General features: G+C 44.4%; 1 protein-coding gene across 1 annotated transcript in view; it reads right to left on the reverse strand.

Annotated features, from left to right (window-relative positions):
* Positions 1-13,188: 13,188 nt before the first annotated feature.
* LOC126455889 (uncharacterized) overlaps positions 13,189-19,214 on the reverse strand; it is a 59,977-nt gene continuing 53,951 nt past the window's right edge. Inside the window, exons 3-4 of the mRNA XM_050091649.1 lie at positions 17,878-18,495; positions 13,189-13,377 (exon numbers count right to left, since the gene is read on the reverse strand). Coding sequence (XP_049947606.1) covers positions 13,189-13,377; positions 17,878-18,495 — 807 coding nt within the window. The remainder of the gene's footprint in view (positions 13,378-17,877; positions 18,496-19,214) is intronic.

Here is a 19,214-nt window from a genome sequence, read left to right on the forward strand (position 1 = left end):
TCCGTCACAATTCCGTGACGACAGAAACAATAACCGGACACGACTGGTCTATTCTTACAACGCAAATCGTGACCAAAATAGACACCACCCGTACGACAACCGTTGGCAGAGTAATAATAGTTACAGAGAAAGATCGCATTTCCGTAGTAATGACTATCACAGAGACAATCAGAGAAACAGACAATATGGGAACCAAAACAAGTATTATCAGGGAGGCAGAATAACTTCAGACGCAACAGTTCGGCGCAGAGTTACGATTCAGGGAGAAATTCTCCACCACATGACCGACAAACAAGAAACTATGTAAACTACCGACAAAACGACAGACGTGAATTTCATCAGAACTGGCGGGATTCTAACAGAGCTGGGCCCTCTCGGCAAGGCGAATTTGTAGAAGTTGGGTCTCCTAATCCCAATAAAAACGCGCGCCAACAAAGAGACAGACAATGACTCGCGCCGCAGGCACCCACGTGCGCCGGCTGGCTCAGCGGAAAATAACATAGACGCTAACATTAAGAAAAATTCCAGTATTCTTTAACGACGTATACCGCATGATAATTGCGTTGAAGTTGAAACGCTGCGCACTAGAAAGAGTAAAGGTTTACACCACATTTCACATGTAAAACCGTTTATTGAAAGATAATCTGCTTTTTAACTTTGTCATTGCCATAAAACTTTTCACTTTACATTACTAGTATGCTTGTCAGACTTAAGAAACTCTTAACATACTACAATGTTTGAAGTTAAATATCCAGTCTAGAACCTAGGGAACATTTTTAAACAGAGATTAAGAATGCATTGTTATAGTGAACAGACGACACAGTGTTGTTATTTCTACATTCTTGCTTGTTAGCTGCACGATTACGTAACGACCATAAGGCTCACATACTTAAAACATATACTGGTACTGCTAATGAGATTTTAATGCAACATTTTGGTTTACTTGAAAATACATTCCGGGTTTAAAGTACTTTCTGTGAGATGCCAGACGACACAGTGGTTAGTTTATGTGACAACTACACGGTTTTATCACGACGCTACTAATGAGTGACAATTTACAAAGTTGCTTTTGCGGTGTATCTGTTTTATATCTGCACAGTTTTCTGTTTTATTCTGGAAAGAAAAACATGTTTTAGTAGTAACTTTTGTGGTATAGCAACAATGAGACAGCCTTTTTCGTGGCACAACAATACGTTACTGTACAGTACTTTCTTCATCACAACAATAAGCGTAATAACTACGATATCTATACGCAAAGCATTTCACTTTTGTTTATCATGAGGTAAGTACATTGACTTCTCCAGAACTTAGCTTTCGGAGGACGATAACTACGACACTTCCACAGAATTATCTTACAGCAAGACGCACATTTAGCGCTACAGGACACGCATTTGAGAGATTAATTTTGTACTTAAGCCATTTATTTTTAAAGATTTTTGAATTACAAAGAAGGTTTTCCGTGATACATTTCATTCCATTGCAATAATCTATAACACCTGAGGGTATAATTACATTAATCCTCAGGGGGGTACATGCTTACTTTGTGTACCATGTGTGTGGCAACCACAAGGAACCCTAGCTAATATGGTATTTGCTTATACAACTTTACACATCGGTACCATATTTCTCTAACACACAAATTACACAGCTATCTGATCATTTAACTGAGAGATAAACATGTTTTTTATTACGTCAGTGACACATGTTTACGTAATTACACCGTTGGATAACTTCACACTTACGAATTTGTATTTTGTCTGTACTGTGTGAACTCTTCATATGTTTTCGGAACCATTGTGATACTATGAGAGCTTTGAATGATGTATTTGGTATGGATTCATGATTTTTAAAGTACGTTTGAGGCAGATGACACTTTTGACATGAGCAGAGAATTTTTTTAATTATTGGAGGAAGCTACGACGATTTTGAGATTTGACTGAGGTGTTATGATGTTATTTTTATGACGACGATGTGTATTATGCTGCTGAGGTATGTTTATGATTAATAGGCTGAGGCTATATGAGTTATTTGATTATGCTTCATATTTATAATGACGTAATATTGACGAGTGTCGATGGATACGTATATGTGTAATAAGGTAAGGAGTGGGTAGGGACTCTTGACTTGTGAAACAGGATGTTGGAAACCAAGAATCGTACTTTAAGAGTTATGAAATGTGTGTAAATGCGTGAATGTATCACAATGCCGGCGAAAATTTTTTTGGACACTTATATTTATAGGATTTTGTTTCTACAGATTTGCAACGCTAATTCTTGACCTGTGAAATATTTTTATGTGAGACTGTCACTGTAGTGGAAACTGCTGTCGTAAATATTTCCGTAAGAAAGTTAAGTGACCACCTGCACGTAATGCTTCGCGGGCACCCACCTGGGCGACAGCCGCCCGAAAAAAAAAAAAAAAAAAAAAGCCATTAGCCTTTCAGCGGCACAGGTAGAAAAAAAAAAGGGGAGGCCATTGTCCATGCTACTGACATTTCCTTGTTGAAAGCATACTGTGGAGCTCGTAATTTATGATATTTACTGAAATGCCTAATAAAATGACAAGAAATATTTTTACATCTGCACACCTGATTATGACAAGCGTCTTTCTATGAGAGTTGAGAGAATTTCTACTAACTTATGAAATGTCACATGACTACTGAATGATATTTTTATGCTTTGCTTTTCATAGTTGCTTATTTCATTTGATATCTGGTTTCCAGCTGTGTTGCAGCATTGCTTTTATAAAATGAAATGTGTTTGCTAATGTGAACCCTTTCTGTCAACAGATCTATTAAATAATTATTTTATGATCCACATTCTTTAAAAAAGGAGCACTTGGAAAGGAAAGAGCAATAAGAAGGAACTAGTAACAGTAACACATAATTTTCTTTTCAAGTACATGGTAATATTTCTTTTTACAATCAGTTGTTGTGGTGCACCACTTTAATTACATAGATATTAAGATGCGAATATACATTTCCCTTATCTGCATTGTTGTTTTTACTGTAATATTTTTTCTGCTTGAGCTATGTCATGTTTAGATATAAGCTGCTGTTTGCCAGGCATAGTGCTACTGAACTTTAATTTGTGTTACTCTGCTAAGCCAGATTTATTTTTTTGTTGCTGCACATTGGCTCATATTAGTTGTAATGTTGCATTGCTTGGTAATTTAGATTTACTGTAGCTTGCTTTGCAATTTTCCAGTTTTTTGGTCATTGCTGTTTGTGTTACTTATTTTGTGCTGCTGCATTGCCTTGCCTCGTCCCTTAGTTTAGCATCTGGGCTCAGTAGATTTAAGTTATCTTAAGAGGGGGTAGCCTCTAAGAGAATGAGTTGCGATGAATTGGAAGAAATGCATTGAGAAAACAGGTTTAGGTAGGATTTTCTTGGAAATAAATGTCGAGGTAAGAAATGTGTGAACATATAAATACAGAAAGCATGCTTAGATAGAATTTTTTTGGTGGAAACAGAGGATGAAATAAGAGGAAAGATATATGAAGTTTTGGGATGGACTGCAGTACCAAATGTTACACTGAAAAAGAACCCTGTCCTTTCCTATTGGTGTTATCCCACTATGTGTTTGTGTACCCTTGTGTATTTGTTTTCTTCCTGTCTCTGTGTAGTTTCATAGAATTTTTTTCTTCTTTTAATATTAAGCTACATTCACTATGATGAGGAATACTGTTATCCTCAAATATAATTGGCATTAATAATATGTTATGTACTTTGTAAAGATGTTAGACATTATTCATTCTGTTCAATGCTCATGTGTGAAGTTGATGTTTCAAAAGTTATTCTGATCTTCTATGTATGTACTCATGTCATAATTCCTGTAACACTGATGTATATGTCTATTTCTATTCTTTTGTAAAGCCTATTTTACTACAAATGTTATCTGTATTGTTATGTTCTTTAATGATGTATTCTGTACCTTTGTTATTGTATTTTTATGTTACCAAATTGTAATTGTTACCAGTTCTTCAAATTAAGTAACATTTCACTGCACACGTTTCTGTGGGTCATAGTACATGGACAATATGTGAGAAGTAGGGACTGATAGTGTTAGCACGTGTGTTAATAATTCAGCAAGGGACTGGATAACAGCATTGCTGGTTCTAAGGACAATTCCAAACAAATTTTTTTGTGAGTGCACGAGTGGTGGTTCATGGACTTGCTATATTGTCCACAAGACTCTTCGATGGTGATTGTGCACCTGCACAGTCGCAACAGATGGCTGCTGGCCATTTCTACAAGGACTACAGTGGGTCTACACCTTTGCTGACTCACCAGTACCATTATTTCTACAAGGCCTGCAGTGGGTCTGCACCTCTGATGGCCCACCAATACCGTAATCTCTACCAGGACTACAGTGGGTCTGTTCTGTGATGACCTACTAATACTCTTCAAGATTTCGACTGACTCTGCTGTGGATTTGCTCTGTTGTGGACCAATACCTGTCTGCATGTCAAGAGTCAGCACTGTCTTTCCGTTGGAAGGACAACACTACTTCTTCAAGACTGCATGGAAATCCACTACTTCCGTGTGCATTGTCTTTTACTGCTCAGACTTTGAGAAAAGAAACGGCAGTTTCACTGTGATGAATGATCAGGACTGTCTTTATAGACTGTGAGAAAATTTGAGCTTTTGACCAACATTGTATCAATAAGTGTGTGCATTTGATTTCTTTGTTATTGTAATTATGAAAATTTTTTTCAAATCTGTATTGGGCACTGCCCAAACCAATTTGTAAAATTTTTTGTGGGGAGCATGGGGGCTATGTAAGTTGGCTGTTTATGTTTTCTCTATGTAAGTAGGCTGTTTAGGTTTTTTATTGGTAACGCCAACTCTGTATGAAAATCACTGGCTGTGCTGTGTGCAGTCTGTGGCTGCTTTGCATTGTTGTAATACTCGCCATTGTAGTGTTAGGCAGCTGGCTGTGAACAGCGCGTAGCGTTGCGCAGTTGGAGGTGAGCCGCCAGCAGTGGTGGATGTGGGGAGAGAGATGGCGGAGTTTTGAAATTTGTCATGAACTGCTATATTTATATATGATGATATCAAGGTAAATACATTGTTTGTTCTCTATTAATATCTTTCATTTACTAACTATCCCTATCAGTAGTTAGTGCCTTCCATAGTTTGAATCTTTTATTTAGCTGGCAGTAGTGGCGCTCGCTGTATTGCAGTAGCTTGAGCAGCGAAGATTTTTGTGAGGTAAGTGATTTGCGAAAGGTATAGTTTAATGTTAGTCAGGGCCATTCTTTTGTAGGGATTTTTGAAAGTCAGATTGCGTTGCGCTAACAAAATATTGTGTGTCAGGTTAAGCACAGTCTCGTGTAGAATTGTTCAAAGGGGACGTTTCACCGTGGTAGCGTGAGCGGCTGCAAAGGAGAGATCCATGGTTCAAGTCTTCCCTCGAGTGAAAATTTTACTTTCTTTATTTTTGCATAGTTATTATCTGTCCGTTTGTTCATTGACGTCTCTGTTCACTGTAATAAGTTTAGTGTCTGTGTTTTGCGACCGCACCGCAAAACCGTGAGATTAGTAGACGAAAGGACGTGCCTCTCCAATGGGAACCGAAAACATTTGATCGCAAGGTCATAGCTCAACCGATTCCTCCACAGGAAAACACGTCTGATATATTCTATACGACACTGGTGACGGCATGTGCGTCACATGACAGGAATATGTTGTCGACCCACCTAACTTGTACACTTGGCGAATGGGTAAAAAGATTCTTCTACCTTGCCCGATTTAGGTTTTCTTGTGAATGTGATAATCACTCCCAAAAAAGTGATGAAAACATAAGAGTTTGTCACATAAACTGAAAATAAAAAATTAAACGTTTCACTCGATGGAAGATTTGAACAAAGGACCTTTCGTTCCGCAGCTGCTCACGTTACCACGACACCACGGCGCTCCTGCGTTTCCAGTCTCCTTGATGTTGCCTATCTTCCCATGAACTACGCAGTTTGTATATGTTGCTTATTTTTTCACAGTTCCACACAACGTCTTCCTGTTTTCTCAATTGATCTGTGTTCAGTTTTTCGAGGCCTATCCACTGTGCCAACTTATAACTAAATCTGAGGGGGGTACGATTAGGAGGTTCCCTTGTGAGTATCGTTCAAGTCTTCGTGCAAGTGTTTGTCAACTGTGTGTGTAGTAGGTGTCGGTTCCACCTACAACTCGTTTTAAATGTTGTCGGCGTACTGGCATTGGGTCGGTCGGTTGGAGCGGATCAGCAAGCAAGTCTCCATGCGGCGCAGTCAGCAGGGCCTGCTGGCAGTATGTATGCAGTGTCGGAGCGTGTGGGGGTGTTCCGAGTGCTAGGAGGTTCGTGTCCCACCGACCAAGGACATGAAAGTTGAGTGGTGATTTAATTACAGAATCCACGTCAGTTCACATTGTCCCCTTGGTTGGTGGTTCGCTGTTGGTGGTATTCCTGGAAGCAACAGCGAGAGTTCGAGTTGGTGAAAATTTAGCCGCCGTGTGGTGGTATTAACTATATTTGTCGGTTTGAAATTCAAGTGCACCAGCGGAATTTTCTGCCTTTTGGCTGTTAGTGTTCCGGTTACCTGCCCTGGTCACTGACGTAAATTGAGGCAGTGTCCTTTCCTCACCTGTTGTCGCTGTCAACATGGTTTGTAGTTTTTGACATTTTAATGTATTTTTGGTTGTGGGGGGCTATGTCTGTAATGTTTTGGCTTTGGAATTCTCGTATACTGGTTGGTGGATAGAAAGTCATTTAGTCTGTGGGTCCCTGACTGTCTCTTACTTGTGTTGCTTGCGGATCGAGTATAGTTGGGCCGAGTTCTTGTCTCACCTGAGCGAACGTTAAGATTTCAAGGGCAGACCCAGCCCCCTGGAAATTTCTGAGCGCCGTTGCCTATACTACCTATCTGTTGGCGTTTAATTGTGTATTTTTATGGCTCATACCTGATGGATGGAATTTGTATGATTGTATTGTGTTTTTAAAATCAAAGGCCTTCAGCCGCTTTAAAAGAAAGTTTTTCTAAATTGGGCAAGTCTTACATTGTCTGGAGGTAAAGCTAGGGCCTTCTGCCTGTTGAAAATTTATAGTATTGTTTTAAAGCATCGGCCTTCAGCCGCTTTATGTTTTAAGGCAGCAGTCTCCCTTCGGCGGTGCTACGGCACGGACGTCTGTTTACGTCCCTGCCGGAGAAGTTTGCGCTCGAGCAGTTGTTTACCTCTTCGGCGTACTCGTGCGTTTAGACGACTCGAAATAGAATGGCACATGCACTTAACCGAGCGGAAAGGATCGGTAGGAGAAATGGAAATTGATCCTGCTGTTGTGCCGACAGCTGCTTTCGTCCCTGAGTACCGGGAGTCACTTCCGCACTCGGATACGGAGGCGCACACGCGCAAACAACGATCGCCGAAGCGCCACAAGAAACGACGGCTAGCGCCGTCGGATACCTGCTTGCCGGCCGCGGTGGTCTAGCGGTTCTAGGCGCTCAGTCCGGAACCGCGCGACTGCTACGGTCGCAGGTTCGAATCCTGCCTCGGGCATGGATGTGTGTGATGTCCTTAGGTTAGTTAGGTTTAAGTAGTTCTAAGTTCTAGGGGACTGATGACCACAGATGTTAAGTCCCATAGTGCTCAGAGCCATTTGAACCATTTTGATACCTGCTTACTGCAGTCCACGTCAGATGGACTTGGTTGTAACGTCGATACAGTGCATCCGGATGCGCAGCGGGAGGTTCTACCTCCCACACAGCAGTACGACGCGAATCATGCTACACAGGGGTTGAATACAGACACACCGGACGGAAAGCCGACGGAAGGAGTCCCTCCACCCACCGCAGCAACGCCACCGCCTTCGGTCAGCCCGGCCGGAGAGACGCGACGGGAGCTGGACCTCCAGCACAGGAACTGGGCCGACGAATCCGATGCTGACCCCCACACCGACGACGCACCCGCAATGGCGAGTGCTGCGTCCACCGGATCTTAACCACGCAGAAGATGCAGACTGACGCACAGACAGCATGTCACCGGGCAGCAGCACATAAATTAACATAAGCGTTCATGTGAGCTTTACGCGCTGAGGAACAGCGGCAGGCATATCGAACAGCCTCTATTAATATTAATACGATCAGAACGCCTGTCAAATTGCAATTATTACGAGACATGTTGCATGCGTCAGACGTCGACATCGTTCTGCTACAGGAAGTATGTGTTGAGAGCTTCCCCGACCTCTATGAGTACGATACGTACATTACACCTACTACCGACGGCGGCAGCGGAACAGCGATACTTCTACGTAGCGGCATAGTAGCCGAGGACGTGGTGTACCTGCCGTCAGCGCGACGACTGGCGCTCACAGTGCTGGGAGTATAGGTCGTTAACATTTACGCACCATCTGGGTCAGACAGACGGCGCGACCGATCCCGATTTTACGCAGAGGAGATTGCAACACTATTCTTAGGTCGGTATGAACATGTCTTATTTGGAGGCGACTTCAACTGCGTGGATACACCTACGTCACGAGTCACTCTGCAAGTCGTCTCGATCGCATTTACGTAACACGTCGTCTCGAACCTGCGATCCTCGATGCGGAATTGTGGCCTGTCGCCTTTTCAGATCACATAGCATATATATGCACGGTCTCCCTGAGTCGTCAACAAGTGTGGAGGAGTCGCAGTGTTTGGAAACTGAATACAGCACACCTTAGGGAACCTGAGTGCAGACGCTTAGTCGAAGACACTTGGCATGTGTGTGAACGACGCCTCCCGACATATCCGACGACGTTGCAGTGGTGGCTGGAATGCGTTAAGCCTGCATTGCGCCGAGCGTTAATTGCATACGGAAGAGAGCAGATGATGTGGAGGCGATACACGACGGAATTTTATTTCACGATGCTCCGCGAACTTTCTGTACAAGCATCTTCACAGGAGCGTCGTGCCGGTATAAAACGAGCACAGGCCCAAATAATTTCCATAACGCCCCGCCGTCTGGAGGGTGTCGCAATCCGTGCAAGGGCCTTTGAACGAGTCCGTGGAGAATCCCCGTCGATGTATCACATTATCAGAGAAAAACAACGTAGCCGCAGAACCTTAATACAGACGGTCGTACTGCCGGATGGTCGCCGCATGACAACGCAAAATAAACATTGCCAACGCTTTCGTGGAACACTACGGTCATCTCTATGAAGAAGCGGAACACGATCAGGCAGCCTTTCATGAGGTCTGACGAACGCTCTCCGCGTGTCTCGACAAGTCGGCCAACCTGGAGTTAACAGGTGAAATCACAGTTGACGACGTAATGGAAGCGATTGATAAGGGAGCGTCGCACAAATCGCGGGGGCCCGACGGGTTTCCGTTAGAGTTCTATCGTACATTTAAAGATCTCATGATTCCACGATGGACTGCCATGTACTGCGAATTGATGTCTCCCAACGTGCCTCTTCCACCCTCCTTCGTGGAAGGAATGATCATCCGCATCCACAAACCATCTGGTGGCACAGGGTACAGGCCTACCGGCCACTGACCCTTCTTAATTGCGACTACAAGATCTACGCCAGCATACTTGCAGCACGCTTTAAACGCGTAATACGCCAAGTGATTTCACTCGACCAAACCCAGCTAGGAGGAGCTAGCAATATACAAACGGCACTCAGCGACTACCGCGATGTTATCGCACTGGCTTCAACATGTCGTTTCCGGGGTGTATTGGTATCGATAGACTTCGATCGCGCATTTGACAGGCTGAGACATGCTTATCTCACGGACGTGATGACGAAAATGAAGTTTCCGGAAAGTTTGCCTTCCTCCTTCGGGTGGGGCCGCAAACAATAGAACCACGCACACTACTTCTCCCAGATACGACATATTATCCCCGAACGAAGACAAACGCAGTGACTTGGATTCGAGGTTTGACTGTGCGTTATCTTTTCCGAGACGGCAGTAAGAATGTGCTTGACTTTTGGGCTTTACTACAGGAACATCACTCACAGATTATGAGACATCCGAGACATCGAACATACTACGCAAATTTTTTAGGGAGTGCCTTGCTTGATCCCCCACCCAGTTGGGGTGTCCCGGGTAGGTGAATGTAATTATTGTCTATAAGTATCAGAACAACAAAGGACCAGGACAGTGGAGAGGATCCACAAACACACGTGAAGACATACCCGACACCAACGAGAGGTATGACGGGATTAGCGAGGTACGCGCCTAAAAGAGGAACGTAGACCGTTCTTGTTTTGTACTGACAGAAGCAGGATATTTTTTTTCACTATTATGTAAAAAAAGTCCACTTATTTACGTTTCCCAGAAAAATTTTATTTTATAAAGTCATCGTCTTATATTTTTTAAAAAATGCTAGAAGCAGTTTATGTTTGTTATTGTTACACCGAATGTAAAAAAAAAAAAAAAGTTGGTAGAGCACTTGCCCGCGGAAAAATAAGGGTCAGCGCGAAAAAAAAAGTGTAATGAGTAGCGTCACTGTCCTGTGAAGCTATACTTCATAGGGCAGTGGTTGGCGTGTGGACTCTTCCGAATATTTTTCCTAACATTCGCGTTTTTATAATAATAATAAAAAAAAGATGGTAGAGCACTTGCCCGCGAAAGGCAAAGGTCCCGAGTTCGAGTCTCGGTCGGGCACACAGTTTTAACCTGCCAGGAAGTTTCATATCAGCGCACACTCCGCTGCAGAGTGAAAATCTCATTCTGGAAGCGGGTTACTTCATGAGTACCCTCATGTTCTCGTAGTTTTCCTTTAACTGAACGGAATGGGCCATTGGTATCGATGGTTTCTCGTTCCCGTTATGTAACAGAACAGCTTTGAGACGATTCTTTGATGAATCTATAATCAGGCACCATTCTTCTGGACTGCTAATTATCCCAAATCCTGTAAGTAGCCCATTTATGTCATTACAATATACCAAACTCTCTACCTTGAGAAGAAAGTGGAGAGACCAAGTTGTCGTTTACGGAATGTAACACTAATTGAACCGTGCGCGGTTTGTGCTCGTGCCAACTCTTATTTTAGATTCTGTTTTTTCTCGTGTTGCCACCTCGTTATGTTAGTTTCAATTTCTATTGTCACTGAGTTCCTGCTTTGTCTGCCCATCAGCGGCAGCAGCAGCGCCTATCGATAAAGCCCTCACGTGTTATCTTTGCTTTCAATTTCTATTGTCACTGAGTTCCTGCTTTGTCTGCCCATCAGCGGCAGCAGCAGCTCCTATCGATAAAGCCCTCACATGTTATCTTTGCTGCACTGCTATTACTTCCCGGTTGTCGTCTGTCGTGGAGTCGGAACGCGGCACTAGTTCAGTCGGGTTGGAGTAGCAGAGAGGCCTGATCCGTCCATGGCCAAGACCGTTGCCGCCACGCACCACTTGAGCTGGGGACGGTCTTCGTGGATCGTCGGTCGGTCGTTCTACTAGACGACGTGAATTGTCTCGCCGATCGCTTATGGGTTACCTGTGTGTGTGTATCGACTCCCAATTTGTCTTCGAGATTGCACAGCCACTGCTGAGTATTGTTCAAGTCTTCGTGCAAGTGTTTGTCAACTGTGTGTGTAGTAGGTGTCGGTTCCACCGACAACTCGTTTTAATTGTTGTCGGCGTACTGGCAGTGGGTCGGTCGGTTGGAGCGGATCAGCAAGCAAGTCTCCATGCGGCGCAGTCAGCAGGGCCCGCTGGCAGTATCTACGCAGTGTCGGAGCGTGTGGGGGCTGTTCCGAGTGCTACGTCGTGTCCCACCGACAAAGGGCATGAAAGCTGAGTGGTGATTTAATTACAGAATCCACGTCTGTTCACATTGTCCCCTTGGTTGGTGGTTCGCTGTTGGTGGTATTCCTGGGAGCAACAGCGAGTGTTCGAGTTGGTGAAAATTTAGCCGCCGTGTGGTGGTATTAACTATATTTGTCGGTTTGAAATTCAAGTGCACCAGCGGAATTTTCTGCCTTTTGGCTGTTAGTGTTCCGGTTACCTGGCCTGGTCGCTGACGTAAATTGAGGCAGTGTCCTTTCCTCACCTGTTGTCGCTGTCAACATGGTGTGTAGTTTTTGGCATTTTAATGTATTTTTGGTTGTGGGGGCTATGTCTGTAATGTTTTGGCTTTGTAATTCTCGTATACTGGTTGGTGGATAGAAAGTCATCTAGTCTGTGGGTCCCTGACTGTCTCTTACTTGTGTTGCTTGCGGATCGAGTATAGTTGGGCCGAGTTCTTGCCTCACCTAAGCGAACGTTAAGATTTCAAGGGCAGACCCAGCCCCCTGGAAACTTCTGAGCGCCGTTGCCTATACTACATTTCTGTTGGCGTTTAATTGTGTATTTTTATGGCTCATGCCTGATGGATGGAATTTGTATGATTGTATTGTGTTTTTAAAATCAAATGCCTTCAGCCGCTTTAAAAGAAAGTTTTTCTAAATTGGGCAAGTCTTACATAGTCTGGAGATAAAGCTAGGGCCTTCTGCCTGTTGAAAATTTATAGTATTGTTTTAAAGCATCGGCCTTCAGCCGCTTTATGTTTTAAGGATCCTACATATCAAGTATTACCTTATGGAAGATAATGCTGGGGGCTTTCTGGCTGTTGAAAATTTATTGTAGTTGAATTTGTTTCTTTTTTTAAAGCATGTGCCTGCAGCCTCCTTAAGTTTTAAGGTTCTTACTTATCAAGTATTACTTTCTTTCAAGATAAAGCTGTGGGCCTTCTGCCATGGAAAATTGGTTGCAGCTTTTCCTTTAACAACGGCCTTCAGCCGTTTCTTATTGGTCATAAAGCATGGGCCTCGTGCCTATTGAAAGGTTTTTGTAGTTACGTTGTTTTAAATTTATCGGCCTTCAGCCGCTTTAAAAAAATAACTTAATCTATCTGACTAGTCAAGTCTTACATCGCTTGGCCATAAATACTATTTAAGGTTAAAGCCTAGAGCCTTCTGCTTAAAAAAAAAAGCTGTATTTAATTGTATTTAATTCATTGGCCTTCAGTCGTTTTCTGTCGATAGTCAAGCTTAGAAGTTGGGCTGTAATGTTTGGACAACTAAATAAACTGTTATGTTTGGAGTGTAACTGACAGCCGCTCATTCTGGCCCCCTTCCACAATTCCTACTACTTGTCCTGTCCTGCGAGTTTAGCAGGGCGTCTCAAGAGTGTTCGGTTGTAACACGTTCTTTTCGAACACGAAATCCAAGTAATTCTGCTTGCCTCTTTCAAAGTTTTAGGTCACTTGAAAACTCGTTCAGTTCTGTCCGTGACAATGGCTGTGGCTGTAGACGTGCTGCAGATGGCGTCCCGTGTACTCAGTGTATCTTCATGGTCTTCGTGATCTGTTGGTTTGTCACTACCATCGTCTGTTTCATCTTCCAGCGCCCAGTCCGTTGGTCGTTTTGGAACTGGGAGAGAAACAGAATTCTAAAAGGAAGAATCACAGAGTCCAAATCTGGATATAAAGCTTTGTATTTTGATACTAGAGATTACTTTTACTTTCGTTAAACAAAAGTAGCAGTCTTTAATGTGGTCTCTAGGTTCACTCCACAATTGTTGTACAGCAAGCTGCCTAGATGGGTGGGTTGAACGCAACCCGACTCTTAAGTAACAGGAAAAACGTAAGGAACAGTTCTGTAGTGACCAGCACTTACCCTTGTCTGTCTTTGGTTCACAATACCACTCGTATGCCATTTTAACGATCGGTGAAATGGGATGTCTTTGAGGCTTAGTCGTAAACTCACCACACACATAACGTAAGAGATCAGGCCACTGAAATACATAACAACCACACATTTTTGTTCTGCTGAAAATTTCGCTGCCGCACTGTGTAAATCGCATTGAACTGTATTGGCAGTGAATTGCTGTTCTGAGCTACCTGTCATCACTATCGACGATGATTATAGCGGCGATCTGGAGGCATCCCATTTTTCGAATACCTTAGAAAGGTCGAGCGATGTTACTACTGACGTCATGATATGTGTATCCATCAGGTATGACTTCTACATACGGCTGACTGTGACTGGGGGAACTCTGACGGCACAGCGGAACGTCTGCATCCTTACGTGGTATCTCCCACGTGTCAGACACGTGGTGTCAGTTTTCAAGCGGAAGATGCTCGTCCACGCTTGACGCGTGTCTCTACGAGTTGAATGCGTTGTGCTGAGGTAATCCTATGGCCAGTTACATTCTCCGATCTGTTCCCAATTAAACATTGTCGTACTAGCTTGAAAGCCAACTTCATCTCATCTCAGTACCCAGGATATCCAGAACCGCGACCACTGAACCCGCAGGGTAGTCCTGAGCTGTGTACATTGAGTGCAGGCGTTTGTTTGTCTTTTACTTCTCGGCATCATTCACGGAGAACCGAGGTCACTTGGACGTTGTGGAGTAAAGGGAAGCGAGGACAGGTTGTTGGCCTGTCATTACCTGGATGCCGTCTACCGAGTTCGGGTCACGGATGGACGCTGTGGATATTCAGGCGACGAGTGTGAGCTGTCGGCTTGCCGTATTCTCGCTGCCGTGTGTGTGTCTTAGCATGATGGTCCTCACTGAGGGTACTGGGGTCGACTACTTATCAGTGCTACGTTGTTCTGTCTGTCAGCATGCTTCGTACAGCGTTGTGTATTTTGGGGGTTTAGTTGTCTTGCCTGTTATTCGTGGAGTGCGTTAGGATGCCGACCGCAATCAAAAAAAAAATGGTTCAAATGGCTCTGAGCACTATGGGACTTAACTACTGAGGTCATCAGTTCCCTAGAGCTTAGAACTACTTAAACCTAACTAACCTAAGGACATCACACACATCCATGCCCGAGGCAGGATTCGAACCTGCGACCGTAGCGGTCACGCGGTTCCAAACTGACGCGCTTAGAACCGCACGGCCACACCGGCCGGCTTCCTACCGCAATCGAGTTAGTGTCTTCTTAACTACGTATGTTACTTCGTTGGTCTCTAGTACGAAGCTGGGGACTATTCAAGTTTCGTTCTCGTTCTCCCTGTTTGATAAAATTAGTCTTAAGTGTGGGTGCCAGTGTATTTATATCTGTAACCATGTGCTTAAATACTACAAATAACTGTCATGCTTTACAGTGGTGGAAAGATTTTAATGTGTCTCAAGTCAACTGTGTACATGTCATGCATCTTCTTCTGAAGAGTTTTCCGTGAATCTGCAATGTATAGTGCGCGAGCTGCTCTAAAGTATGCAAGAATTTCCATGTTTTCTAAGTGAACTGAAGTACGCTGTTTTTCAAAATGAAAGCAACAAATCGCAGCTTCACAGTCCTTTGTTTAACTCACGAGATAATCATACAAATTGTCAACCAGATGTCGGTAGAATTGTGTTCTGCACGGAAGAGGATATTCCGGTAAACTGACAACCAAGTCAACGATGCCGTCAGGGCACCTATGATGCGAGGTAGTGTTTGCCGGGTAGTCCCACATCCACAGTCACTGTGTACAGTCACAGACGGTGCAGTAACGCACGCAGAAGATGCTTGCCAGACTCCCTGCGGTGGAAGCCAAGGAAAGAAAGGAAGCAGGCCAGTCGGAAACTGATTTTGCCTTATGGCTTAGTGGGAACTAATCTGTTATTTCTCGTATATGGAAACAGTTTATAGAGACCGAAACTGCGTCCAGGATTCCAGGGCAGGGCCGACCACGTGTTACTGCAGAAGAGAGGACCATTATTTGGCTGTAAGAGCACGACAGTACCGCCTTAGTACTGCACAGCAACTTTCATATGAGCTAGCAGCATCCACTGGACATGATGTATCGAGGCATACGGTGAGCAGAAGACTTCAGCAGAGTGGCCTTTATTATCGGAGACGTGCTGTCTGTCTACCTCTGACGTGTCTTCACAGAAGGGAACGCCTAGAGTGGTGTCATCAACATGCCACCTGGACTGTCGAACAGGCCACTGTTGTTTTCCCAGACGAGTCCCAATTTAGTCTAGAGGGTGATTCTCGATGGATTCGCATCTGCATGGAACGTGGAACACATTTTCGGGACCCAAACATTTTGGAAAGAGACCGATATCGAGGACGGTCCCTAATGGTGTGGGCAGGGATTATGTTTACCACTCGAACCCTCTCGTGAAATTGTATGAGTGAATCAGCATGGTATAACTACTGTCATGTGACGAGATCACCTGCGTTTGTGCTGTGGGCCCAGACTTTGTATTGCTGGATGATAATGCTCGACCTCATAGAGTATGGTTGGTTGATGATTTCTTGGAAACGGAACATATTGCAGGAACGGAATGACGTGGTCGCGCTCCGGATTTGAATCCCACGAGCCTGTCTAGGATTCACAAGGGAGACGGTTTGCATCACGGCAGCATCTAACAACCACTCACCAAGACTTCGAGCAGCTCAGCAGGAAGAATGGTCATTATTGCTTCAACATGAGACTGATGACGTCATTCACACTATGCCCCATCATTGTCAGGCCTGTATAGCTGTCAAAGGTGGTCACACCCCATACTGAGCACATAAACCAGTTGTCGTAATTTTTGTGCAAAACCGTTAATTTGGGAAAAGGAAGAACATTTTTGTCTTTAAAATGACTGAAAAGTCACGATCGCTTCAATATAGTTTACTAGATGACCGGTTTCAGCACTCTGAAGGTGCCATCGTCGGATCTGCAACGTGGATTAACATTTATAAAACCATATGCACGTGTTAATCCACGTTTCAAATCCGATGATGGCACCTTCCGAGTGCTGAAAGCGATCATCTGGTAAACGATATTGAAGCGATAGTGGCTTTTCTATTATTTTAAAAACATAGTGATCGCCCCACGACACGCAATGTGTTCACTGCACAACATTTTTGTCTACTGTTCTTCATGGTGTAGTTGTTTGCATTCTGTATTCTTTACATTGATTCTACGTTACTATCACCTGTTCATACTGTTTTGTCGTAAAATAAACTCAACCTTGCAAAATTTCCGTTTGTTGCTTTAATTTGGGACACCAGTGAATGTTCCTATCTAAAGCTTTACGTGTAAATTCACTTTAAGGAATTTATTGAAATATTTCTCTTAATATTTGAGTTTTCATATTGGCTCTGAGCACTATGGGACTTAACATCTAAGTTCATCAGTCCCATAGAACTTAGAACTACTTAAACCTAACTAACCTAAGGACGTCACACATATCCACGCCCGAAGCAGGATTCGAACCTGCGACCGTAGCAGTCGCACGGTTCCGGACTGAAGCGCCTAGAACCGGTTGGCCACCGCGGCCGGCTTTTCATATTGGCCATTATCACTCAGTTTATCACCTTTTGTGTATCACTGTGTTTTACTAACACGTGTGTATCTGGGTATGTTGTTAGTTTTAACATAATGCACATGAGGGATTAAATTCATACATTATGATACCGTTACAAGAATAAAGATTTGTTTTCTTACAGCCAAATGTAATAAATATATTTCTATATCTAACTTTTGTGATCTGGCAGCGTCAATTTGCTCATACACTGATTTGTAAAGGTAATTTTTGATTTCCCTTAATAGATGATTGAGTTAAATTTGTCCAGTAAAACCACCAGCACCTTCCAATCCCCCATTGCCACGCTTCTGACGTTTTCTTTCTAACCACTCCACAAACATCACATAAGCTCTCAACTCGTTACGTTTCACTTAATTTCCTCTTCCCTTTTCGATGCTTCACATTTTTGTAATGCAGTTTATCTGTGACACGTGAACAGACAGTAAAATACATAAAATGTCTTGTTAGATGCAAGAGGAGCCCTGATGTACCAACTGTTGCTGAGATGAATGAATAAGTAAGTACAGGACTTTTGTACATCAGGCTGAATCCTGACCGGCACTAAACGGAGCAGTGTAGGACAGTCAGATATCTTTATGAAGCCGTGTCCCACTATAGTCATTCGCCTTACCGCGTTTCGTAAGGAATGCACTTACGACTTGTAAGAACTTTGGAATATTATTAAGGGAGGATTGTCGTTCACTTTTCTGTGCCGGACACTCGAGTGGTGTTTCCGGCTTGGACCGTCCTGTACAGGGCTCAGTGTTCCCAACAACAAACACAGCCTCGAGTTCTGGCGACAATTTGGCCCCCTGAGTGCCACTGTCTGGGGCTCGGTCACTGTGCTCACTCTTCGGACCTTCTCCGTCGTGACTGGGTTTCTGAATTGATGTTTCATTGGCGGTGCCTCCACGGTCCCGAGCGTCCGGGTTGGCTGGCAGCTCTACGCCGCTACTGGGGCCCGCCTCCTCAGCGGACACCCAGCCAGTCTTGCGCGTCCCAGACGTGGTGGAGGCGGAGTCCGCGGAGCGGGGACCCTGCCGGACAGAGGAGGGCACGCGCGCCGCCGACAGCACGGCCTGGAAGACCCGCAGCAGCGCCCCGCAGAGGCCGGCGGCGGTGGCGGCGCGGCACGCGGGCCCCCGCACCGGCGTCTGCACGCCGGCCGCCCGCGACGCCGCCCCCAGCAGGCCGGGCAGCCACAGCAGCAGCTCCAGCGTCGCAGCTGACATCGGCCAGCGCCCGCACCCGCAGCGACCGGCCACCGACCACAGCTGACAACAAATGTCACCAAACATTATAGTCTGTCTGTAAACTAGAGATTGTTAGTTCGCGAACGAGCGGGTGCAAAGGAACGGTTCACCAAGATGAACGAAAGGACTGAGGAACGAATTCCAAGAAACGATCGGTTCATAGTTCACTTCGGTCGCGGCGGTCTGCTTATAGTTCCTGGGAACGAGGAAGATCGGTTCATAGTTCACTACGGTCGCGGCGGTCTACTTATAGTTCCCGGGAACGAGGAACGATCAGTTCATAGTTCACTAGTTCACTTCGGTCGCGGCGGTCACTTCGTCAGTTCTCGTTCCAGCCTCGGTCGCGTGCTCGTCTCAGTCTCGGTCTCCCTCGGCCGCACCCGTCGTTCTTCGCATGGCCACCTGTCTCAGTTCCACTGCCGACTGCTCCTAGTTAGTTCAGTATCCGTTTCGTTCACTGCGCTCGCCTATTTTACATGTGTTCCAAACTGTTCTTGCACTTGCTTCTGGTCATTCACCGTCCACGACCGTTAATCACAAAGTATTTTACAGTTACGTAAATTACATAAAAATTACGTTGTATGTAATAGGTACGTCTTTTCAGGTAACAAAAGGGCATAAGAGCTCACTTCATTATGTCGATGAACAGCAGAAGACATACTTATAACAAGGCAAGGTTTTTGTTTGTTATTCATATATTTTTTGGTTTCATCGACTTGATTTAGCAGCTAACTCTCAAT

Source organism: Schistocerca serialis, chromosome 2 (genome assembly GCF_023864345.2).
Source record: "Schistocerca serialis cubense isolate TAMUIC-IGC-003099 chromosome 2, iqSchSeri2.2, whole genome shotgun sequence".
NCBI lineage: Eukaryota > Metazoa > Arthropoda > Insecta > Orthoptera > Acrididae > Schistocerca > Schistocerca serialis.